Source organism: Salvelinus namaycush, chromosome 24 (assembly GCF_016432855.1).
Source record: "Salvelinus namaycush isolate Seneca chromosome 24, SaNama_1.0, whole genome shotgun sequence".
Taxonomy (NCBI): Eukaryota; Metazoa; Chordata; class Actinopteri; order Salmoniformes; family Salmonidae; genus Salvelinus; species Salvelinus namaycush.
In genome coordinates, this window is record NC_052330.1 from 36,215,836 (window position 1) to 36,243,469 (window position 27,634).

At 41.4% G+C, this 27,634-nt stretch overlaps 2 protein-coding genes across 3 annotated transcripts in view; both read left to right on the top strand.

Annotated features, from left to right (window-relative positions):
- On the top strand, positions 1-3,036 carry LOC120019412 (proto-oncogene c-Fos-like). The gene is made up of 3 exons (XM_038962700.1): positions 1-174; positions 1,563-1,670; positions 1,853-3,036. The coding sequence occupies exons 1-3, from the start codon at positions 1-3 to the stop codon at positions 2,627-2,629; spliced, it is 1,059 nt and encodes a 352-aa protein (XP_038818628.1). The 3' UTR covers positions 2,630-3,036.
- Positions 3,037-19,403: 16,367 nt separating this feature from the next.
- Positions 19,404-27,634, top strand: part of jdp2b (Jun dimerization protein 2b) — a 32,092-nt gene continuing 23,861 nt past the window's right edge. Inside the window, exons 1-2 of one of the 2 annotated variants that reach the window (XM_038962524.1) lie at positions 19,404-19,556; positions 22,083-22,132. The gene's annotated coding sequence lies outside the window, so the exon portion shown is untranslated. Of the gene's footprint in view, positions 19,557-22,082; positions 22,137-27,634 lie in introns of both variants that reach the window. The other variant, XM_038962522.1, reaches the window with a different exon arrangement.

Here is a 27,634-nt window from a genome sequence, read left to right on the forward strand (position 1 = left end):
ATGTATCCGGACTCGAGCCCAGACTACGATGACTCCTCGAGCTCGTCTATCAGCAGCAGCAGCAGTACGAGCAGCACCTGCGCAGCATCGCCTACCGGAGATATCCCCCGGTGTAGCCAGCGATCTCTAGATTCACACACGAACGTATCGTCAATGGACAGCAACATGTCGCAGGTATTTAAAAAAAAAATCTTATTAGAAACAAAAGGAAAACATTTGAATGGAATTGTCGTTGGCATTTTTGAAAATATTCATTATGTTTGTGTTGCATTGAGTTTGTGGCAAAATCAATCATTTATTAACAAAAAAATAATAATAATTGCATATTAGGCCTAACTAATAAGACACGGTGATTCTAGCCAACTAGATCGTGAACCGCTCCTGTGAAATGTAGCATTGTCAGCACCATTACCTATGACCTATTCAGATGTTTATGGCATGTTGAAAATGCCTTTATTGGGTAGGTAGGTAGGTAGGTAGGTAGGTAGGTACCGTACAGTCTAAGCCTACATGGCACCGTCAGACTGTTGACTGATCACCTTCAAATTCCTGACATTCCTAGCGTGGTATAGAAGGTCCATGTTGACCATGTTATAATTTAAGACTTGACTGATGCCATCATGCCAATAGATGATGATGGTGATGATGGTGATGATTGGTGTAGCTATTTTTGGCATCATGAGATGGACTGTCATTGATTAATTATGTGTGATGTTAGAAACCATTTAAAATGCTAATAAAAAATAATTCTAGATGTTGTGAATTAGTACAGAATTATCTTAGTAGATACACCATAAATAGTGCTATAAATTGTACGCCAATAACCAAATCACTGATGCACATCACACCCCTTTTGGAAAGGTCAACCTTGCACGTCATTGGATTCAATTGATTCGATTCAATAAATTCAACATTCCTCGTATCGTTTTTGCAGGATGTCTGCGGAGAAACAGACTCTCCATGGCAGTCTCCCTTTGTTCCAACGGTGACTGCAATCTCAACCTCCCTGGATCTGCACTGGATGTTCCAACAGACCACCGTCATCACATCAGCATCAGTCTCCTCCTCCTCCTCCTCCTCCTCCTCCTCCTCCTCCTCTTCCTCCTCTTCCTCCTCCAGTGGACGTGCAAAGCTTAGCAGAGCGCATGGCGCAACCCAGTTGTCTTCCAGAGTGGAAGGCAGCAAGAAAGGGAAAAAACAGGCAAGCCTTGTTAAATATCAAGGAGAATTTTGATACATCTTTTAAAAAATAGTCTTGAATGTCTGATGTGCGTGCGTGCACGTGACTGACCAGATAGACTGTGCCAATGTTGTAGCATTTTACGCACGTCTCAGTGATTGATTGGGTGTAGAGCCTGTTACTACGCATTACATTTATATCCTAGCCAAGGAGAGTCTACATTCTGTAACATATTTTCTGACACTGCATTGAAGGATGTGTAGGCTTTTTTTAGGGCTACCCTTTGCCAAATGTTGAATTAGCCACGTGATGAGATGGCAAGATTCCTGATGCAGGTCAGGATATGCATTGACAGGGTTCTCATTTGTTGAGACTGATCTAGCCTTCGTCAGAAGAGGACGAGAGGAGAAATATCAGGAGAGAGAGGAATAAAGTCGCTGCAGCCAAGTGTCGCAACAGACGAAGGGAGCTCACCGACACCCTGCAAGCCGTAAGCGCACCTTGTTCTCATCTGAAAAAAACTACTGTTATGTCCTTATGGAGATGCTTAGCAGAATGGATTTTACCCAAAGTGATTGAGGCTCTCCATACGTCGTACTAGACCAAGTATCTTCTTTTAATTGTCATTTCATAAATGTGTTAATTAATTGATGTGTGGTTCTCCCCTTATAGGAAACTGATCAGCTTGAGGAGGACAAAGAGGCCTTGCAGACAGAGATCACCCATCTCCTGAAAGAGAAAGAGAGGCTGGAACAGATCCTATCCACCCACCAACCAGCCTGCAAACTAGCCGTCGCTGAGGACGATGTCGAAAATGAGATCGACGATGACATTGAAGGTATTCTACAAGACGCCCCAGATTCTGCCCAGCTGCTCTCCATCTTGGAGAATGCAGACAAACTCCAACTCCCAGAAGGCAATGCAACAGTAGCGACTGTGTCCAAGGGCCCCTTGTTCCAAGAAATGGACACCGTCCGCGTCCCAAGCATCTCCATCTCTGCCTCGGCCATCTTGGGTAACTCCAACCTCCTACTGTGCTCCAGTGCTGAGGAAGAACCCATGGAGGATCTAGACTTCGACCAGGGTGACCTACAGGACCTGGTCCCCAGCCTGGAACTCAACATGGCTGTGGCCCCTGAGACCGCCCCGTCCGTTCCCGACATCGACCTCCTCGGGGGCCCCTTCTGCCTCTCAGACTGGGAGACCCTGTACAAGTCTGTGGCCAATGATCTGGAGCCCCTCTGCACCGCCACGATGATGTCTTCCAGTGACAGTCCTACATGTAGCAGTTATTACCGCTCTGTGTTTTCGTTCAATTACTCCGAGATAGATCATGTGGCTGAGGAGAAGGGCTGTTGTGAGATCTCCGAGGGTCTCAAAGGAGTTGTTGGCGGTAGATCTGATTTGATTAACGGTAATCTCAATTCTCCCACTCTGTTGGCCTTGTGAATCTGTTATGAACTGGTTGAAGAAATAGGGCCAGTTCCCCACACACAGATTAAACCATAGTCTTATTAAAAAGTAATAATAGCATGTTCAATAATGATTCTCCATTGAAAGTGCTTTCCTAGTCCAGGACTAGGACTAGATCTGTGTCCGGTAAACTGGTCCATGAGGTTGATATTGAATCAATAAGCTATGGTCTATTTATCTATCTATCTATCCCCTGATGTTTTGTTAACCTTTAACACCAAATTAAATGGTTACTGTGACTGTAACAGTGTTAACTTCTTCCAGATATATTGGTGCACCTGTGAGGGCTGTTCACTCTCTTGAGTAGTGATGGTGGAAAAAGTACCCAATTGTCATACTTAAGTAAAAGTAAAGATACCTTCATAGAACATGAGTCAAGTAAAAGTGAAAGTCAAACAAACAAAATACTACTTGAGTAAAAATCTAAAAGTATTAGGTTTTAAATATACTTAAGTATCAAAAGTAAATGTAATTTCTAAAAAAATGTACTTAAGTATCAAAAGTAAAAGTAGAAATAATTACTTATATTAAGCAAACCAGACGGGACCATTTTCTTGTTTTTTTATTTTTTTATTTACGGATAGCCAGGGGCACACTCCAACACTCAGGCATCATTTACAAACCAAGCATTTGTTTTTAGTGAGTCCGCCAGATCAGAGGCAGTTGAGCTGGCCAGGGATGTTCTCTTCATAAGTGTGTGAATTCCACAATTTTCCTGTCCTGCTAAGCATTAAATATGTAACTAGTACTTTTGGGTGTCAGGGGAAATGTATGGAGTAAACTCACTTTTTTATTTTAGGAATGTAGTGAAGGTAAAGTAGTCAAAAACATAAATAGTAAAGTACAGATACCTCCAAAAAAGTACTTAAGTAGTACTTTAAAGTATTTTTACTTAAGTACTTTACACCACTGCTCTTGAGAGAGATACATGTGTATATTGTTGGCGTTGTATCAAAATTAAATGCATGAAAAATCATACCATTTGATTCAAAATGGTGCTACATTTTTGTGTTTCATCCTTAAATATAAATGTGAAACTAGACTGTGGTTTGTGTGGATGCCGTTATCAGATTGTGTCTGAACAGGTGAAATTACAGTTTAAATAATGTGGACATTATTTTACTGTACGGTGAGATTTCTTTCAGGTTTTCGCTGAAAACACAGTGACATGTATTTTATTAAGATGTATTTTATGACATAGCTTATTTTTTTTACATTCAAAGTTTTGACTAACTGTTGGTCAAATGCAACAACAAAAAAATAGAACACAGACAAATAAAAATATACCATTGACAAATCTTAATTGTTGACTGTTTTAATGGAATACATTGCATTCTCATATATAGGCTATTGTTCAGGTCTGCATAGGCCTATAATGATATTTCTGCCAGAATAGGTCATATAACCTACTTCTTATATGAAAGCCTACAGCTATGTCAAATACTCTTTCCATAAATAATTGTAATATTGGAACTATATAAATTCATCAAGGATAACATGTATTTTTAAACAACGAGATCATGTTAATTATTCATTATCGTTAATCTCTTGCCAATACTCTCACTGTCAAGGCAATTTCAGATAAGCACACAGCACGGAGTGTACGGTTGCAGTGTTTTACATCACGACGTGTTTACGCTGCACACGATTGCGTTGCACTTCCATGTCCATATTTGGAGAGTTCAGACGTTTTGTCTCCATGGAGATGTTTTGGCAGTGTCGGGTTTCTCTCTGGAAGATTTTCCCGGAAAAAAAAGACAAAGCAGGGCAGGCAGAGCGAGTGGAGGGAGAACCCGAGAGAACCGTTGTTATCAGGAAACAAACAGTCCTTCACAGGAATTCCATCATAATAGAGTGCTGTGGAATTCATTTTACATTGCCTGTAGCTGTACGCGTTTATGCTGGCTTTAGTTTTATTATTAGCTTGTCTGCCTGCTCCTACCCATGCAAAAATAGAATTTCATTTTCTATTCTGTTCTATTCTATTCTAGCCTATTTTATTCTAGAATTGCCTCTTCTTGCCGTGCAACCTAATACAGACAGTGTCAGACAACTAAACATATGTTTCTTCCTAAATAAAATTAATGCACATTTCTGTCTAATATATATCACTTCTTCTTCTTCTTCTTCAACCGTCATTGCATGTTATACATTATGTTTAGTTCTGCATATCTGTAAACTCATCATCATTGACTGACTGACAATGTCAAGGCCAGAAGATAGTGAATCCGTATTGAAGAAAGTATCTTCATGTGTTGGGACTATGTTATATAGTTAGAAAAGGCATCCGTATTTATATCTCAGAGCTCAATGGTATTCGTGCCAGAAGACTGTCATCTGGGCATGAAATTCTGCTGAGCTGAGCAATTATGCAACAGAGTGAAAATACTTCACCTTTATTCGCAGTCTCTGATGCCCATTCCAGTCCCTGACATCTCCCCGCGGCCGTCATCTTTATTCACAGTCTCTGATGCCCATTCCAGTCCCTGACGTCTCCCCGTGGCCGTCATCTTTATTCGCAGTCTCTGATGCCCATTCCAGTCCCTGACATCTCCCCGCGGCCGTCATCTTTATTCACAGTCTCTGATGCCCATTCCAGTCCCTGACGTCTCCCCGTGGCCGTCATCTTTATTCGCAGTCTCTGATGCCCATTCCAGTCCCTGACATCTCCCCGCGGCCGTCATCTTTATTCACAGTCTCTGATGCCCATTCCAGTCCCTGACGTCTCCCCGTGGCCGTCATCTTTATTCGCAGTCTCTGATGCCCATTCCAGTCCCTGACATCTCCCCGCGGCCGTCATCTTTATTCACAGTCTCTGATGCCCATTCCAGTCCCTGACGTCTCCCCGTGGCCGTCATCTTTATTCACAGTCTCTGATGCCCATTCCAGTCCCTGACGTCTCCCCGTGGCCGTCATCTTTATTCACAGTCTCTGATGCCCGTTCCAGTCCCTGACGTCTCCCCGTGGCCGCCATCTTTATTCACAGTCTCTGATGCCCATTCCAGTCCCTGACATCTCCCCGTGGCCGTCATCTTTATTCACAGTCTCTGATGACCATTCCAGTCCCTGTCACGTCCTGACCATAGTTCTTATGTGTTTTGCTTGTTTAGTGTTGGTCAGGACGTGAGCTGGGTGGGAATTCTATGTTGTGTGTCTAGTTTGTCTGTTTCTGTGTCCAGCCTAATATGGTTCTCAATCAGAGACAGCTGTCAATCGTTGTCCCTGATTGAGAATCATATATAGGTGGCTTGTTTTGTGTTGGGGATTGTGGGTGGTTGTTTCCTGTCTTTGTGTTTTGTCTGCACCAGCTAGGACTGTGACGGTTAGTTTGTTTTGTCATTTTCTATAGTGTCTTGTTTTGTGTTTATTAAATAATGGAAAATTACCACGCTGCACATTGGTCCTCAGATCCTTCTCGCCTCTCCTCGTCTGAGGAGGAGGACGACTTAGACTGCCGTTACAGTCCCTGACATCTCCCCGTGGCCGTCATCTTTATTCACAGTCTCTGATGCCCATTCCAGTCCCTGACATCTCCCTGATGTGCATGAGGTTGGCTATATGCCATAACATAGTGTGTGTGTGTGTGTGTGTGTGTGTGTGTGTGTGTGTGTGTGTGTGTGTGTGTGTGTGTGTGTGTGTGTGTGTGTGTGTGTGTGTGTGTGTGTGTGTGTGTGTGTGTGTGTGTATTTTCTGATTCAGTCAGCTTCAAATAAGAGCAGTAGAAGGAGCTGTGAAGGGGATTCTGTTCTACCACTAATATTTTCTTAATGTAAGTAGTCCTACTACTGGGCTACTACAGGGGAATTATACTCTAGCTAGTAGCCCACCTACATGGTCAACCTACCTCTACTGTACAAATACCCCACAGACAGTTACCGGGGCAACCACCACACCCAAACCCACAGCCTTCCGTTCTAAGAGTGGAGTGAGGAGTGAGGCTTATTGGAAAAGTTTCCACAGGTTGGGAGGGGGCCACTGACAGGTTGGGGACTGGGCCTTAGATTGGCCTCTGCCCGGGGCCTCCGAATAACTAAGTCCGCCCCCTGGACACAGCCCTGGATATATCCCACATTAAACTGTCATGAAGCAGTGACCTCTTTTTTTACTGGGCATAAATGTCTATATTAAATTAGTGTTATATGGAACCCTTGGTAGGAAGGTATGCATGGGGCATTTTACACCACCACAGCCAGTCAAATGTGTTTTTATTTGGCGGGTCATGAAACGGTTGCACTTGGATGGATGTAATGTAAGGGTATTTTAGGACAGGTGAAAGAATGGTGAACAGTCAGTCAGAAGAAGCCATACTATTCAGTATTCTATATACTATTCAGTATTCTATATACTATTCAGTATTCTATATCCTACTCAGTATTCTATATACTATTCAGTATTCTATATCCTACTCAGTATTCTATATACTATTCAGTATTCTATATACTATTCAGTATTCTATATCCTACTCAGTATTCTATATACTATTCAGTATTCTATATACTATTCAGTATTCTATATCCTACTCAGTATTCTATATACTATTCAGTATTCTATATCCTATTCAGTATTCTATATACTATTCAGTATTCTATATCCTATTCAGTATTCTACATCCTATTCAGTATTCTATATCCTATTCAGTATTCTATATCCTATGCAGTATTCTATATACTATTCAGTATTCTATATCCTACTCAGTATTCTATATACTATTCAGTATTCTATATCCTATTCAGTATTCTATATACTATTCAGTATTCTATATACTATTCAGTATTCTATATCCTACTCAGTATTCTATCTCCTATTCAGTATTCTATATCCTATTCAGTATTCTATATACTATTCAGTATTCTATATCCTACTCAGTATTCTATATACTATTCAGTATTCTATATCCTATTCAGTATGCTATATCCTATTCAGTATTCTATATACTATTCAGTATTCTATATCCTACTCAGTATTCTATATCCTATTCAGTATTCTATATACTATTCAGTATTCTATATCCTACTCAGTATTCTATATACTATTCAGTATTCTGTATCCTATTCAGTATTCTATATCCTATTCAGTATTCTACATCCTATTCAGTATTCTATATCCTATTCAGTATTCTATATACTATTCAGTATTCTATATCCTACTCAGTATTCTATATACTATTCAGTATTCTATATACTATTCAGTATTCTATATCCTACTCAGTATTCTATATACTATTCAGTATTCTATATCCTACTCAGTATTCTATATACTATTCAGTATTCTATATACTATTCAGTATTCTATATCCTACTCAGTATTCTATATACTATTCAGTATTCTATATCCTACTCAGTATTCTATATACTATTCAGTATTCTATATCCTATTCAGTATTCTATATACTATTCAGTATTCTATATCCTACTCAGTATTCTATATACTATTCAGTATTCTATATCCTATTCAGTATTCTATATACTATTCAGTATTCTACATCCTATTCAGTATTCTATATCCTATTCAGTATTCTATATCCTATTCAGTATTCTATATACTATTCAGTATTCTATATCCTACTCAGTATTCTATATACTATTCAGTATTCTATATCCTATTCAGTATTCTATATACTATTCAGTATTCTATATACTATTCAGTATTCTATATCCTACTCAGTATTCTATATACTATTCAGTATTCTATATCCTATTCAGTATTCTATATACTATTCAGTATTCTATATCCTACTCAGTATTCTATATACTATTCAGTATTCTATATCCTATTCAGTATTCTATATCCTATTCAGTATTCTATATACTATTCAGTATTCTATATCCTACTCAGTATTCTATATACTATTCAGTATTCTATATACTATTCAGTATTCTATATCCTACTCAGTATTCTATATACTATTCAGTATTCTATATACTATTCAGTATTCTGTATCCTATTCAGTATTCTATATCCTATTCAGTATTCTACATCCTATTCAGTATTCTATATCCTATTCAGTATTCTATATCCTATTCAGTATTCTATATACTATTCAGTATTCTATATCGTACTCAGCATTCTATATCCTATTCAGTATTCTATATCCTATTCAGTATTCTATATTCTACTCAACATTCTATCTCCTATTCAGTATTCTATATCCTATTCAGTATTCTATATAAAATTCACTATTCAATATCCTATTCAGTATTCTATATACTATTCAGTATTCTACATTTTCAAATACTGTACATCATAGACGTTAGGGGATAGGTGGAAATATGACCTAATTAAAGTTTTAAAAAGCAATTACTTTTTATCGTCTATTCCAGTATGATACGTCTGTATGTAACAAGAGTATGACAAGGTCCAACCGAAACCTGACTTCAGCTTTTAACCCAACCCCTCTGAATTGGAGAGATGTGGGGGCCTGCCACATTGGGCACCCAGAGAGCTGTTATTGTGGGGGTTTAAAACCTCTACAGGATCGGTGGGTCCACTGCGGGACGGTTGAGCTAACGTAGGCTAATGTGATTAGCATGAGGTTGTAAGTAACAAGAACACTTCCCAGGACATAGACATAATCTAACTGCACTGTCCAATTTACAGTAGCTAATACTGTGAAAGAAAACCATGCTATTGTTTGAGGAGAGTGCACAGTTATGAACTTGAAAATGAATTAATAATCCGATTAGCTACATTTGGGCAGTCTTGATACAACATTTTGAATAGAAATGCAATGGTTCATTGGATCAGTTGAAAACTTGGCACATACACTGCTGCCATCTAGTGGCCAAAATCTACATTTTGACTGGGCTGGAATAATACATTATGGCCTTTCTCTTGCATTTCAAAGATGATGATACAACAACAAAAAATACAAAACTATGCATGTTTTTTTCTTTTTATTATCTTTTACCGGATCTAATGTGTTATATTCTCCTACATTAATTGAACATTTCCACAAACTTCAAAGTGTTTCCTTTAAAATGGTATCAAGAATATGCATATCTTTGCTTCAGGTCCTGAGCTACAGGTATGTCATTTTTGGCGAAAATTGAAAAAAAGGGGCGGATCCTTAAGAGGTTTGCTCAAGGGCATAAGGACATCGGGGATTCAATTTAACAACTTCTCGGTTACTGGTCCAACGCTCGAACCGCTAGCCTGCCTGCCACCTTCTTAAATTCCACCTTGAAATCTAGACAGGTGTCTCAATAGTGTCAAACTCTTGTTACATACAGTCCTATCATACTGGAATAGTGTTCCAATTACATAGTCCTATCATACTGGAATAATGTTCCCATTACATAGTCTTATCAAACTGGAATAGTGTTCCCATTACATACAGTCCTATCATACTGGAATAGTGTTCCCATTACATACAGTCCTATCATACTGGAATAGTGTTCCCATTACATACAGTCCTATCATACTGGAATAGTGTTCCCATTACATACAGTCCTATCACACTGGAATAGTGTTCCCATTACATACAGTCCTATCATACTGGAATAGTGTTCCCATTACATACAGTCCTATCATACTGGAATAGTGTTCCCATTACATACAGTCCTATCATACTGGAATAGTGTTCCTATTACACACAGTCCTATCATACTGGAATAGTGTTCCCATTACATAGTCCTATCATACTGGAATAGTGTTCCCATTACATACAGTCCTATCATACTGGAATAGTGTTCCCATTACATACAGTCCTATCATACTGGAATAGTGTTCCCATTACACAGTCCTATCATACTGGAAAAGTGTTCCCATTACATACAGTCCTATCATACTGGAATAGTGTTCCCATTACATACAGTCCTATCATACTGGAATAGTGTTCCCATTACATAGTCCTATCCTACTGGAATAGTGTTCCCATTACATAGTCCTGTCATACTGGAATAGTGTTCCCATTACATACAGTCCTATCATACTGGAATAGTGTTCCCATTACATACAGTCCTATCATACTAGAATAGTGTTCCCATTACATAGTCCTGTCATACTGGAATAGTGTTCCCATTACATACAGTCCTATCATACTAGAATAGTGTTCCCATTACATACAGTCCTATCATACTGGAATAGTGTTCCCATTACTTACAGTCCTATCATACTGGAATAGTGTTCCCATTACACAGTCATATCATACTGGAATAGTGTTCCCATTAATTACAGTCCTACCATACTGGAATAGTGTTCCCATTGCATACAGTCCTATCATACTGGAATAGTGTTCCCATTACATACAGTCCTATCATACTGGAATAGTGTTCAAATTACATACAGTCCTATCATACTGGAATAGTGTTCCCATTACTTACAGTCCTATCATACTGGAATAGTGTTCCCATTACACAGTCATATCATACTGGAATAGTGTTCCCATTAATTACAGTCCTATCATACTGGAATAGTGTTCCCATTACATACAGTCCTATCATACTGGAATAGTGTTCCCATTACATACAGTCCTATCATACTGGAATAGTGTTCCCATTACATACAGTCCTATCATACTGGAATAGTGTTCCCATTACATACAGTCCTATCATACTGGAATAGTGTTCCCATTACACAGTCCTATCATACTGGAAAAGTGTTCCCATTACATACAGTCCTATCATACTGGAATAGTGTTCCCATTACATACAGTCCTATCATACTGGAATAGTGTTCCCATTACATAGTCCTATCCTACTGGAATAGTGTTCCCATTACATAGTCCTGTCATACTGGAATAGTGTTCCCATTACATACAGTCCTATCATACTGGAATAGTGTTCCCATTACACAGTCCTATCATACTGGAAAAGTGTTCCCATTACATACAGTCCTATCATACTGGAATAGTGTTCCCATTACATACAGTCCTATCATACTGGAATAGTGTTCCCATTACATAGTCCTATCCTACTGGAATAGTGTTCCCATTACATAGTCCTGTCATACTGGAATAGTGTTCCCATTACATACAGTCCTATCATACTGGAATAGTGTTCCCATTACATACAGTCCTATCATACTAGAATAGTGTTCCCATTACATAGTCCTGTCATACTGGAATAGTGTTCCCATTACATACAGTCCTATCATACTAGAATAGTGTTCCCATTACATACAGTCCTATCATACTGGAATAGTGTTCCCATTACTTACAGTCCTATCATACTGGAATAGTGTTCCCATTACACAGTCATATCATACTGGAATAGTGTTCCCATTAATTACAGTCCTATCATACTGGAATAGTGTTCCCATTGCATACAGTCCTATCATACTGGAATAGTGTTCCCATTACATACAGTCCTATCATACTGGAATAGTGTTCAAATTACATACAGTCCTATCATACTGGAATAGTGTTCCCATTAATTACAGTCCTATCATACTGGAATAGTGTTCCCATTACATACAGTCCTATCATACTGGAATAGTGTTCCCATTACATACAGTCCTATCATACTGGAATAGTGTTCCCATTACATACAGTCCTATCATACTGGAATAGTGTTCCCATTACATACAGTCCTATCATACTGGAATAGTGTTCCCATTACATACAGTCCTATCATACTGGAATAGTGTTCCCATTACACAGTCCTATCATACTGGAAAAGTGTTCCCATTACATACAGTCCTATCATACTGGAATAGTGTTCCCATTACATACAGTCCTATCATACTGGAATAGTGTTCCCATTACATAGTCCTATCCTACTGGAATAGTGTTCCCATTACATAGTCCTGTCATACTGGAATAGTGTTCCCATTACATACAGTCCTATCATACTGGAATAGTGTTCCCATTACATACAGTCCTATCATACTAGAATAGTGTTCCCATTACATAGTCCTGTCATACTGGAATAGTGTTCCCATTACATACAGTCCTATCATACTAGAATAGTGTTCCCATTACATACAGTCCTATCATACTGGAATAGTGTTCCCATTACTTACAGTCCTATCATACTGGAATAGTGTTCCCATTACACAGTCATATCATACTGGAATAGTGTTCCCATTAATTACAGTCCTATCATACTGGAATAGTGTTCCCATTGCATACAGTCCTATCATACTGGAATAGTGTTCCCATTACATACAGTCCTATCATACTGGAATAGTGTTCAAATTACATACAGTCCTATCATACTGGAATAGTGTTCCCATTAATTACAGTCCTATCATACTGGAATAGTGTTCCCATTACATACAGTCCTATCATACTGGAATAGTGTTCCCATTACATACAGTCCTATCACACTGGAATAGTGTTCCCATTACATACAGTCCTATCATACTGGAATAGTGTTCCCATTACATACAGTCCTATCATACTGGAATAGTGTTCCCATTACATACAGTCCTATCATACTGGAATAGTGTTCCCATTACATACAGTCTGTATGATTTCACCTTCCCATTCCTCATGATTAGTCTCTTATTGTGATATTCCTAAACCATATGCTATATTTACAGGTATAAATCAATGTCATTTGAGTTTGCAAGGTATCGTCACTAGAGACGGGTGACGCCACAGCTCTGAGAACAACCTTGTGTGTGGAATGAGACGGTGTAATGGAATCAGATGATATAGTAAGCGGAGAGGGATAGGCAAAGCAATATACTGCAACGTCTCTGTTGTCGTAAGCTACGTGTAAAACTGTTTTTCCAGACCCTAATTTAACTTTGAATGAAATCTTTATGGTCACCCTTAAAGCAACATCAGTTAGACAACTGTATTAGGAGATTAATAGGCACAGGTGGGTGGCAAAAAAACGTTTACCATCTGTTTTCCCCAACTACTTCAGCTTTTTGCTTGATAACTGAAGCTAGATAGAATATGCTAGAGCAATGAGCGGAAGGACTCATGTACCTCACGGAGGTCTCTAACCAGAAGAATAGATGCTGAGCTGGGGCGCCATGCACCAAACATGTTTGAGGGAGGACGGATGGACAAATTCCAATATATCTTTGCATTTATTATGTTCATATCTTGTATTTTCCTATCTTAAAATTGATGAAATTGAAAGGTCCGTCCGTGCACTTGAATCCTTGACAGGTTTGAACATCTTATTAACTTAAGGCCTACTGTTATCCACTACTTATTCTCAGTTCCTTAATATCATATTAGAATTTGACGTTTGTCATCATGCCCAGCTAAGAATGGTCAAATATAGAACTGCTGTTAATAGTGCAGACAGAGACTGAAATAAAAATGTCTGAGAAGACTCATCCTTACAGACAGATGTGTTGATGTGACTGACAGACAGACAGATGTGTTGATGTGACTGACAGACAGACAGATGTGTTGATGTGACTGACAGACAGACAGATGTGTTGATGTGACTGACAGACAGACAGGTGTGTTGATGTGACTGACAGACAGACAGATGTGTTGATGTGACTGACAGACAGACAGATGTGTTGATGTGACTGACGGACAGACAGATGTGTTGACGTGACGGACAGACAGATGTGTTGACGTGACGGACAGACAGGTGTGTTGACCTGACTGACAGACAGACAGATGTGTTGACCTGACTGACAGACAGACAGATGTGTTGACCTGACTGACAGACAGACAGATGTGTTGATGTGACTGACGGACAGACAGACAGATGTGTTGATGTGACTGAGGGACAGACAGATGTGTTGATGTGACTGACAGACAGACAGCTGTGTTGATGTGACTGACAGACAGACAGATGTGTTGATGTGACTGACGGACAGACAGACAGATGTGTTGATGTGACTGAGGGACAGACAGATGTGTTGATGTGACTGACAGACAGACAGCTGTGTTGATGTGACTGACAGACAGACAGATGTGTTGACCTGACTGACAGACAGACAGATGTGTTGACCTGACTGACAGACAGACAGATGTGTTGACCTGACTGACAGACAGACAGATGTGTTGATGTGACTGACGGACAGACAGACAGATGTGTTGATGTGACTGAGGGACAGACAGATGTGTTGATGTGACTGACAGACAGACAGCTGTGTTGATGTGACTGACAGACAGACAGATGTGTTGATGTGACTGACAGACAGACAGGTGTGTTGACGTGATTGACAGACAGACAGATGTGTTGATGTGACTGACAGACAGACAGATGTGTTGACGTGACTGACAGACAGACAGATGTGTTGACCTGACTGACAGACAGACAGATGTGTTGATGTGACTGACAGACAGACAGCTGTGTTGACCTGACCGACAGACAGACAGATGTGTTGATGTGACTGACAGACAGACAGGTGTGTTGATGTGACTGACAGACAGACAGATGTGTTGACCTGACTGACAGACAGACAGATGTGTTGACGTGATTGACAGACAGACAGATGTGTTGATGTGACTGACAGACAGACAGATGTGTTGACGTGACTGACAGACAGACAGATGTGTTGACCTGACTGACAGACAGACAGATGTGTTGATGTGACTGACAGACAGACAGCTGTGTTGACCTGACCGACAGACAGACAGATGTGTTGATGTGACTGACAGACAGACAGGTGTGTTGATGTGACTGACAGACAGACAGCTGTGTTGACCTGACTGACAGACAGACAGATGTGTTGACCTGACTGACAGACAGACAGCTGTCTGGGATTTATTTTAATGGAAGAAAAGGGAAGGAAGGAGTGAATTATGGAAGAGTGACATAAATAAAGAGGTCCGTCCGTCTGTTGTGGCTGCAGCTGGTGTGATGATAGATAGACAAGAGAGTGAGTCAGAGAAGTGTCTGGGCTGGAGGTTTGTGTTATATGGGGTACTCCCCAGAGACATACACAGATATAGCTGCAGCCAATCAACATCAGCATGCAGAATGCATTAATGCAGAAGTACCATATCATATCACGACTCATGGGTTCATTGAGTGTGCTGGGCAGTAAGGCACATAACTTGAACATAAACCTGGAACTATTACATTTATGAGCAATAACGGTAGTTTTTTTTTTTAGAGCATTTTGTGAATGAATGCATCATAATTTCAATTAATAATAATTAATAATAAAGGTACATTTCCTGAAGTTAAAACAACATTTCACTTACAGTTTCTACCTTGGTTCTATCTACTCTCTCACACCCACACAGAACGAAACGCAAACGAATTTGGTTTTACGCCTTCCTATAGAACCACAGGTTGAGATTCTCATCCATCATCCACCTTTTGGGCAGATGCCGGCGAGAGCAGCCAACCTCATAGATAGAGGTATTTTCAACCTGAGGTTGAATCCCAAATGCCAGCCTATTTATACCCTATTTAATGCACTATTTTTTAAACCGGGACCCATAGGGCTCTGGTCAAAAGCAGTGCACTATTTAGGGAGTAGGGTGCCATAGGGCTCTGGTCTAAAGTAGTGCACTATATATAGGGAATAGGGTTCCATTTGGGACATAAGGCAATCTCACACCACAGCCTTGATCGTAGTGCAGAAAGACGTCAAGAGCAGATGCTTTTAAAGTGGGAAAAGGAAATGCAATCTTTAAACAGTCATTTTTTCATTTCTGATTCCTAGACGGATTTCTTTTTCTCTAATTGAATGAAAATGGTTCAATTCATTTTTCTGGCTTTTGCAAGAGATGTGAGAATCTCTCTACACTGTAATATAATCAATGGAAGTCTGATAAATTAACACCGGTTCATATTACTTTGATTGATCTCTATTTAGATTCAACAAATGTATATTAATGAACTGGTGGGGTATATGAACTTCATCACGCTCAAAGAGAGTGGTATATTTTCACAGAAATGTCATTCTTGAAAGCTTACTGTTTTTTGGCAGCATAATGGTATACTATAGGGCTTCTCCCCAGTGAGACCCTACAGTGCTGACTCGGCACACGGACCATGTGTGTTCCTCTACTGATTGATATCTCTGGCTGGGCTGCCTCCCTCCTCATCTGTTTAAAGGCCCAGACAGACAGAGAGGGAATACAGAGTCTTGACTCTCTGGTTGCCTACAAAATGACGCCCTATCCCCTATAGAATGCATTACTTTTCACCATAGCCCAGGGCACTATATAGGGAATAGGGCTGCCATTTGGGATGCAGTTAGGGAGGTAGACTAGAGCCAGTCAGATAGGGAGTAGACTAGAGCCAGTCAGATAGGGAGGTAGACTAGAGCCAGTCAGATAGGGAGTAGACTAGAGCCAGTCAGATAGGGAGGTAGACTAGAGCCAGTCAGATAGAGAGTAGACTAGAGCCAATCAGATAGGGAGTAGACTAGAGCCAGTCAGATAGGGAGGTAGACTAGAGCCAGTCAGATAGGGAGGTAGACTAGAGCCAGTCAGATAGGGAGGTAGACTAGAGCCAGTCAGATAGAGAGTAGACTAGAGCCAATCAGATAGGGAGTAAACTAGAGCCAGTCAGATAGGGAGGTAGACTAGAGCCAGTCAGATAGAGAGTAGACTAGAGCCAATCAGATAGGGAGTAGACTAGAGCCAGTCAGATAGGGAGTAGACTAGAGCCAGTCAGATAGGGAGGTAGACTAGAGCCAGTGAGATAGGGAGGTAGACTAGAGCCAGTCAGATAGAGAGTAGACTAGAGCCAATAAGATAGGGAGTAGACTAGAGCCAGTCAGATAGAGAGTAGACTAGAGCCAGTCAGATAGGGATGTAGACTAGAGCCAGTCAGATAGGGAGTAGACTAGAGCCAGTCAGATAGGGAGTAGACTAGAGCCAGTCAGATAGGGAGTAGACTAGAGCCAGTCAGATAGAGAGTAGACTAGAGCCAGTCAGATAGGGAGGTAGACTAGAGCCAGTCAGATAGGGAGTAGACTAGAGCCAGTCAGATAGGGAGTAGACTAGAGCCAGTCAGATAGAGAGTAGACTAGAGCCAGTCAGATAGGGAGGTAGACTAGAGCCAGTCAGATAGGGAGGTAGACTAGAGCCAGTCAGATAGGGAGGTAGACTAGAGCCAGTCAGATAGAGAGTAGACTAGAGCCAGTAAGATAGAGAGTAGACTAGAGCCAGTAAGATAGGGAGGTAGACTAGAGCCAGTGAGATAGGGAGGTAGACTAGAGCCAGTGAGATAGGGAGTGAGTAGACCTGGGCATTGACTCTCTCTTGAAATCCAGTTAATTTCAGTAGTAATAATAATAGTACATATAAACATGGATACAGGTACAACCCTACTGCTGTTGTATTGGGGAATCTTCGGGATGATACATTTAATTAAATGTATTGACCGTATTGACCATCTCTCTCTCTCTCTCTCTCTCTCTCTCTCTCTCTCTCTCTCTCTCTCTCTCGAACTGGACATTAAATCACAGATGGTGAAACCAAATTAGAGTCTATAAAAATAAACAGAGGAAGGGACATTTGTGGTGGAAGTCCAGATAGAAGCACAGTGGCCCACGGCTGAGGACATCATGATCACTCAGGACTGCTGTTGACTTCAAGTGCCCTACTAATATCTAATATCTAATATCTGATATCTGAATCAAGACCCAGACAGATTCCTGTCTTGTGTAGAAGTACAGTTGCTCTTGACGGAAGTGATTAAGGAGAAATACTTCAGTTACCGATGCCAAACAAACCAATTTTTATATTTTTAGTTAATCCGTTGATATTGTATACGTTATATTGCATTGGCATTGTAGATGTTTAGCATCCACTTAAAGTATTATCATTGATCAGAGTTGGTATATATAGGGTTATTAGCCTAATGACCAGTCTCATGTCACAAAAAAAAGATATATATTGTCCCACTAGAGGACGCTAATACTGCAAGGAATATTCCTGAGTGGCTCTTCAAATAAACAACCAGTGTTGTCACAACCAACCAAGTAATTTATTGATTTATTTGCTTATTAAATTGCCTTGCACATTTCCCTTGCAGATGCCCAGCCCTTTAGGGTCTTACATTAGAATAGAATACACTATATCAGGTCTAGTCTGTGACATGTATATATCATGAAGTATACGTGAGCTAAGGTTAAGTTAAAGTAGCCTCTTGTAGTAATAAAGCAAAGGTTAGCGGGTCAAAACATCTGTTGCAAAACATCGACATCCTAAATATCTTATTAGTAACAGTTGAAATCTATCCCCTGGAGTCGTAAGAGGGCACCAATAGAATTCCTGAACCCTTTAAATAGGACCCAAGAACACCAAATAAGAGCAGGTGCGACCATAGTGCGACATGCTGAAGGGAAATCTATATGAAACTGATCTCTCGCTCTCGCTCTCCGGTTGCGGTCTCTTGTGTGCGTGCGTGCGCGCGCACAACACAGACATGAAAACTGTGTCAACAACAACAACAACAACAACAAAGCACTAATTATAGTCCATCATGTTTCCAAATTCACTTTCTTTGCTTGTACATATGTATGTCAAATGTATAAATAAGTAATACGTGTATGTTTATAAAAACAATTTGGCGTTAAAACAATGAACATGAAAACAAAAATGCGCTTTTTGGTCTTCATTTAATGTTTGTGTTAGGCATAATGTTAGCAGTGTGGTTAAGGTTAGGGTTAAGGTAAAATGTATGTTTTAAAATCACATATGAATAAGAAGAGAAATTGTAGAAATGGGCGGGGTCTATGACTTTGTGGCTATGGTAACTAGTGACGACACAATCCAACAGCGGAAGCTGAAAGTTTCCTCACATCAGAATGTTGTGTGTTTTTTGGTTGCTAGGGGTGGAGCGAACAATGCTTATTTATTTTTTTCCCCTTCCATTTATCCCTGCGGTCTATTTCTATCCACGCTTACGTCTGGGACAGCAAGTTCCGCATTCCCGTACCCTCCCAGATACTGATCAGTATTTAAACGGACTGACGCAACGATTTTTCGATTTTTAGTCTCAAAACGTAGCTACGTCCGATTCACAAATTACAGACACATATTATATCACCTCGGATATTGGACCTAATAAAGGTAAATTAACCAATTACTTCTGGTTTGGTTTATGAACCTTTGACTAAGTCGATTAACAGTTCATTTTTGTTATACATAATAAAAACATTTATGAAAAAGTTTTGTTTTTATCGTTTTCATAATTGTATTATTTTACAACTAGGATATTTTACGAGTTTTAGCTTGCAATCCCGAGATTTATAGCACTACTACTATTGTAATTTTTTTTGTCGTGGATTTTTTATTTATTTCATGTGTACAATATCTCTTTGTTGTTAGGTAACGTTAGATTGTTACAACTGCGTTTTAAATCTCCATCAAATGGATACAAAGTATCGAATGAATATCCCGTGCAGTTTTGAACACTATTGTAGAAATTTGCGAAAATAGATTTTTCGCTGTTACATTAACGAAGCGGTGGAAGTCTGAATATTGTCCTCGCTGCCAAGTTCAACGTTACGTAAGTCTGTTATAGACGAGACATTACTGTGGGCTATCGACAGTGGCCTATTTAGAACATAACGTCTAGAATAGACCGAAATACATTCTTTCGTAGGATGGGGAGAAACTTTTTGCTTTAGTTTTCTTGATTATTTTATTTGTGTGGGAAAAGAAATCAGCAAAATTGCAATTCGCACTTGTTTCACTTTGCTTTGTTAGGCTACGGTAGCAGAGTAGAAGCACACTCAAGTGTTTCACACAGACAGTCGGATATTTGTTTGACTTGATGTTACAAGGGTTAATTTGTAAACTCATTTCCATGTTCATGGGAATTCATTCGATTGCGTTTATGCTATGTTTATTATGATTACGAATCATTATCAGCCTCATCCCTCCTCACCATTTAGAACCTTCATATTATATCTATCTATACAGTTGAAGTCGGAAGTTTACATACACCTTAGCCAAATACATTTAAACTCAGTTTTCCACAATTCCAGACATTTAATCCTATCCTTCCCTGTCTTAGGTCAATTAAGATCACCACTTTATTTTAAGAATGTGAAATGTCAGAATAATAGTAGAGAGAATAATTTATTTCAGCTTTTATTTCTTTCATTACATTCACAGTGGGTCAGAGGTTTACTTACACTCAATTAGTATTTGGTAGCATTGCCTTTAAATTGTTTAACTTGGGTCAAACGTTTCAGGTAGCCTTCCACAAGCTGAATTTTGGCCCATTCCTCCTGACAGAGCTGGTGTAACTGAGTCAGGTTTGTAGGCCTCCTTGCTCGCACACGCTTTGTATATAGGATTGAGGTCAGGGCTTTGTCATGGCCACTCCAATACCTCGACTTTGTTGTCTTTAAGCCATTTTGCCACAACTTTGGAAGTATGCTTGGGGTCATTGTCCATTTGGAAGACCCATTTGTGACCAAGATTTAACTTCCTGACTTATGTCTTGATGTTGCTTCAATATATGCACATAATTTTCCTTCCTCATGGTGCCATCTATTTTGTGAAGTGCACCAGTCACTCCTGCAACAAAGCACCCCCACACCATGATGTTGCCACCCCCGTGCTTCACGGTTGGGATGGTGTTCTTCGGCTTGCAAGCATCCCCCTTTTCCTCCAAACATAATGATGGTCATTATGGCCAAACAGTTATATTTTTGTTTCATCAGACCAGAGGACATTTCTCCAAAAAGTACGATCTTTGTCCCCATGTGCAGTTGCAAACGGTAGTCTGGCTTTTTTATGGCGGTTTTGGAGCAGTGGCTTCTTCCTTGCTGAGCGGCCTTTCAGGTTATGTCGATATAGGACTCATTTTACTGTGGATATAGATACTTTTGTACCTGTTTCCTCCAGCAACTTCACAAGGTCCTTTGCTGTTCTGGGATTGATTTGCGCTTTTCGCACCAAAGTACGTTCATCTCTAGGAGACAGAACGCGTCTCTTCCTGAGCGGTACGACGGCTGCATGGTCCCATGGTGTTTATACTCGCGTACTATTGTTTGTACAGATGAACGTGGTACCTTCAGGCGTTTGGAAGTTGCTCCCAAGGATGAACCAGACTTGTGGAGGTCTACAATTTTTTTCTGAGGTCTTGGCTGATTTCTTTTGATTTTCCCATGATGTCAAGCAAAGAGGCACTGAGTTTGAAGGTAGGCCTTGAAATACATCCACAGGTACACCTCCACTTGACTCAAATGATGTCAATTAGCCTATCAGAAGCTTCTAAAGCCATGACATAATTTTCTGGAATTTTCCAAGCTGTTTGAAGGCACAGTCAACTTAGTGTATGTAAACTTCTGACCCACTGGAATTGTGATACAATGAATTATAAGTGAAATAATCTGTATGTAAACAATTGTTGGAAAAATTGCTCGTGTCATGCACAAAGTAGATGTTCTAACCGACTTGCCAAAACTATAGTTTGTTAACAAGGAATTTGTGGAGTGGTTTTCAAACGAGTTTTCATGACTCCAACCTAAGTGTATGTAAACTTCTGACTTCAACTGTATCTATCTATCTGAAGCATGTTTGTCCTATTTTGAAACGGAGGTTATACGAGTTAAAATAACTATTATTCATATGTCTTTGCAGTGGCCAAAACACTGCTCCACCATTGGTAGAAGAGGATTGCAGTCCAACTTGTGAGTAAGTAGCCTATTCAAGTCTCATCGTCTTTATCAAAATGACCTTATAAAAAGGCTGCAGACAAGCTGTGTTTGCTCTCTCTGTCTCTGTCTCTGTCTCTGTCTCTGTCTCTGTCTCTGTCTCTGTCTCTGTCTCTCGCTCTAGAGCGAGAATCTCTGGCTCTGGCTCTGGCTCTGGCTCTGGCTCTGGCTCTGGCTCTGGCTCTGGCTCTGGCTCTGGCTCTCGCTCTGGCTCTGGCTCTCGCTCTCGCTCTCTTCCTGACATAACCATATTACAGTGTTTTATAGGGCCTGGTTGTACAGTGTTTTATAGGGCCTGGTTATACAGTGTTTGATAGGGCCTGGTTATACAGTGTTTTATAGGGCCTGGTTATACAGTGTTTTATAGGGCCTGGTTATACAGTGTTTGATAGGGCCTGGTTATACAGTGTTTTATAGGGCCTGGTTATACAGTGTTTTATAGGGCCTGGTTATACAGTGTTTTATAGGGCCTGGTTATACAGTGTTTTATAGGGCCTGGTTATACAGTGTTTGATAGGGCCTGGTTATATAGTGTTTTATAGGGCTTGGTTATACAGTGTTTTATAGGGCTGTTAGGGTTCCATCAGGGAACAAACTGCCGGGTGCAGTAGTTCATCTTGGAAATGGTCTCCGTCACTGGCTGTGTCTGAAATGGTACCCTATACCCTATATAGTTCACTACTTTTGACCAGGGCCCATAGGGTGTTCCATACAGAGGTAAAACATTTTTTTTTGAATCAAATAACAGGGTGGCTAGATTGAAGAAGCTATATAAATAAAATATATTTTGATTTGTTTGACATTTATTTTTATTTTTTTATTTTTTGGTTACTACATGTTTCCATATGTGTTATTTCATAGTGTTGATATCTTCACTATTATTCTACAATGTAAAAAATAAAAACCCTTGAATGAGTAGGTGTGTCCAAACTTTTGACTGGTACTGTACATATAGGTAGGGGTAAAGTGACTAGGCAATCAGTAGAAGTAATAAACAGAGTAGCAGCAGAGTGTGAAAGGGTGTCTGTGTGTGTTGCAATGTCAGGGTTATATGTGTGAGTGTGTGGTTAGAGTCCAGTGAGTGTACGTCGAGCCTGTGCAAGAGAGTCAGTGACAATAATATGAATAAAATAAGGGTGTCAATGTAAATAGTCAGGGTGGCCATTTTGATTAACTGTTAAGCAGTCTAATGGGTTGGGGGTAGAAGCTGTTAAGGAGCCTTTTGGTACCAAACTTGGCGCTCCGGTACCGCTTGCCGTGCTGTAGCAGAGAGAACAGTCTATGACTTGGGTGGCCTGGATGGCAGGAGGCTCAGCTCCAGTGATGTACTGGGCCGTACGCACTACCTTCTGTAGCGCATTGCGGCCGGAGGCCGAGCAGTTGCCATACCAGGCGGTGATGAAACCAGTCAGGATGCTCTTGATGGTGCAGCTGTAGAACTTTTTGAGGATCTGAGGTCCAATGCCAAATCATTTGGGGTATGGGGTATAGGTGTTGTCGTGCCCTCTTCATGACTGTTGGTGTGTGTAGACCACGATAGGTCCTTTGTGATGTGGACACTGAGGAACTTGAAGGTCTTGACCCGCTCCACTACAGCCCTGTCGATGTGAATGAGGGCGTGCCTGCCCTTCCGTTTCCTGTAGTCCACAATCAGCTCCTTTGTTTTGCTCACATTTAGGGAGAGGTTGTTGTCATGGCACCACACTGCCAGGTCTATGACCTCCTCCCTATAGGCTGTCTCGTCGTCATCGGTGATGAGGCCTACCACCGTTGTGTCATCGACAAACTTAATGATGGCTTTGGAGCCGCGTGTGGCGATGCAGCCGTGGGCGAACAGGGAGTACAGGAGGGGACTAAGCACGCACCCTTGAGGGGCCCCCGCGTTGAGGGTCAGCGTGGCGGATGTGTTGTTGCCTACCCTCACCGCCTGGGGGGGCGGCCCGTCAGGAAATCCAGAATCCAGTTGCAGAGGGAGATGTTCAGTCCCAGGGTCCTTGGAGGGCACTATGGTGTTGAACGCTGAGCTGTAGTCAGTGAACAACATTCTCACGAAGGTGTTCCTTTTATCCAGGTGTGAAAGGGCAGTGTGGAGTGCAATAGAGATTGCATCATCTGTGGATCTGTTGGGGAGGTATGCAAATTGGAGTAGGTCTGGGGTTTCTGGGATGGTGTTGATGTGAGCCATGACCAGCCTTTCAAAGCATTTCATGGCTACAGATGGGAGTGCTACAGGGCGGTAGTCATTTAGGCAGGTTACCTTGGAGTTCTTGGGCACAGGGACTATGTTGGTCTGCTTTAAACCTGTAGGTATTACAGATTGGGTCAGGGAGAGGTAGAAAATGTTATTAATGACACTTACTAGCTGGTCAGCGCATGCTCTGACTACGTGTCCTGGTAATCCGTGTGGCCTTGTGAATGTTGACCTGTTTAAAAGGTCTTACCCAAATCGGCTATTGAGAGTGTGATTACAGTCGTCCGCTTTGCCTGTTTGATTGGTTCGTCGGAGGGCGTAGCAGGATTTCTTATAAGCGTTCCAGATTAGTGTCAAGCTCCTTGAAAGCTTTAGCTCACTGCAGCTGTTGCTTGTAATCCATGGCTTCTGGTTGGGATATGTACGTACGGTCACTGTGGGGACGACGAGGTCATTGCTCTTGTTAATGAAGCCAGCGACTGATGTGCTAACCTCAATGTTATTGGATGAATCCCAGAACATATTCCAGTCTGTGCTAGCAAAACAGTCCTGTAGCTTAGCAACCGCTTCATCTGACCGCACTTTGGTATTGAGCGTGTCACTGGTCCTTCCTGTTTGACTTTTTGCTTGTAAGCAAGAATCAGGAGGATAGAGTTAAGGTCAGATTTGCCAAATGTAGTGAACTATATAGGGTGGGAACTGTGGACGGGATTTTTCAATTAAGTATTTGTTGTCATTCAACAAGAGATGACTAGTTTTCATACAAATTTGTTCACTTGAAAAATGATGCAACAAACATTTCAGTTAGATGTAAATTTGCTTGACTAAGATTTCTTTGGCAAAAACGTTGAAACTCATGACAGATTTCTTGATTTATTTTAGATTAATTTGGGCTATTTTAAGGAAATGTACTGGCTATGGTGGCTCAAGAGGGACAAACAACAGTAAAGTTTTGGCATTAAAAAAAAAATTATAGCGAAGGTCTTTAGGGAATATGCGTGCACAGATGTTCGATTCACCTAGCCGAGTTCTGCTAGGAGCAAACCCGAACGCCTTTAGTCTGGTTAGATTTGTCATTATATCTGATAACATTTCATATCAGTGGACCTGACACTTATATGGCCTGGTCTGAATGCAGTGGAGACACACAGGGAGGGGGACATTCTCTTTGGACCGGCACACGTTCAGCATGTGGGCCAAGCCGAGCTTATTGTGTGCCCCAAAAGACCCAGAGGGACCAAGTGGAAAAACAGTTGTTACAGTAGGTTCTAAATAAACAGAGTAAAAAAAAAAAAACTCACGGACGCTTAATCAAGCTCCAACCAAGTTTATTCACCCACTGGGTCATACAGCTGCATAAGACAACGAACATATTCACACAAGCACTGATATTTAACCCTTTCTCCAATGCTGAGCCTCCTCCTTACACATCTGAACAGCCAATAATATACCTCATACCTCTGTTGCTATCCAGAAGATTAGTGATATACATTCTTCCTCACTTCATCTAACCTGACCTCTGCCCAAATTCCTCACTCCTCCCACAACTCACGGCTGTCATGGTGACTGGTACCAGACTGTGTCTCTTCTCCTCCCATAGGATCCCTGATGGTTAACAATAACACATCCTGACATCATGTAAACGTTATACATTATCCTCTCCCCCTCAGTGAAATGAATAAGTATATTTCATGATTTCAAAGGTTAAGAAATCAGAACCCATCACAGTAATAGACAGGCTCATGCTCCTCTTAGTTTAAGTAACTTAATTGACTGTAATAGGTTCCTACAACCCACTCCTGTCTATGGAGTAACTAATATCGGTAGATCTCTATACGATTGTGTCATTGTGTCTATATAGGCCAGAGGTGACTGGTTGTCTCTACTTTGTAGAGGTGGTAGTAGTAGGACACCTGCATGGGGAACATGCTGCTGTGGACATGCTAAAGTGACCTGTGTTTGTGCTCCTTCCTATATATGTGTATGGCTTTGTACGAGTGTGTTTGTGTGTTTGCCTTCACCTCATATGTGTATGCATTTCTTCCTGTAAGTGTGTGTCTATGAGTGTTAAGGGCTTTAAATGCCCCAGCACCTACCTGCCTGCCTACTTACAGTACCTGCCTGCCTACTTACAGTACCTACCTGCCTGCCTTCCTACTTACAGTACCTGCCTGCCTGCCTACTTACAGTACCCACCTGCCTACCTGCCTGCCTACTTAGTGCCTACCTGCCTACTTATAGTACCTGCCTGCCTGCCTGCCTACTTACAGTACCTGCCTGCCTGTCTGCCTGCCTGCCTACTTACAGTACCTGCCTGCCTGTCTGCCTGCCTACTTACAGTACCTGCCTGCCTGTCTGCCTGCCTGCCTACTTACAGTACCTGCCTGCCTGTCTGCATACTTACAGTACCTACCAACCTACCTACCTGCCTGCCAACTTACAGTACCTGCCTGCCTGCCTGCCTACTTACAGTACCTACCTACCTACCTACCTGCCTGCTTACTTACAGTACCTACCTGCCTACTTACAGTACCTACCTGCCTGCCTGCCTACTTACAGTACCTGTCTGCCTGCCTGCCTACTTACAGTACCTGCCTGCCTGCCTACTTACAGTACCTGCCTGCCTGCCTACTTACAGTACCTGCCTGCCTGCCTGCCTACTTACAGTACCTGCCTGCCTGCCTACTTACAGTACCTGTCTGCCTGCCTGCCTACTTACAGTACCTGCCTGCCTGCCTACTTACAGTACCTGTCTGCCTGCCTGCCTACTTACAGTACCTGCCTGCCTGCCTACTTACAGTACCTGTCTGCCTGCCTGCCTACTTACAGTACCTGCCTGCCTGCCTACTTACAGTACCTGCCTGCCTGCCTGCCTGCCTACTTACAGTACCTGCCTGCCTGCCTACTTACAGTACCTGTCTGCCTGCCTGCCTACTTACAGTACCTGCCTGCCTGCCTACTTACAGTACCTGCCTGCCTGCCTGCCTGCCTTCTTACAGTACCTGCCTGCCTGCCTACTTACAGTACCTGCCTGCCTGCCTGCCTACTTACAGTACCTGCCTGCCTGCCTACTTACAGTACCTGCCTGCCTGCCTACTTACAGCACCTGCCTGCCTGCCTACTTACAGTACCTGCCTGCCTGCCTGCCTACTTACAGTACCTGCCTGCCTGCCTACTTACAGTACCTGCCTGCCTGCCTACTTACAGTACCTGCCTGCCTGCCTACTTACAGTACCTGCCTGCCTGCCTACTTACAGTACCTGTCTGCCTGCCTGCCTACTTACAGT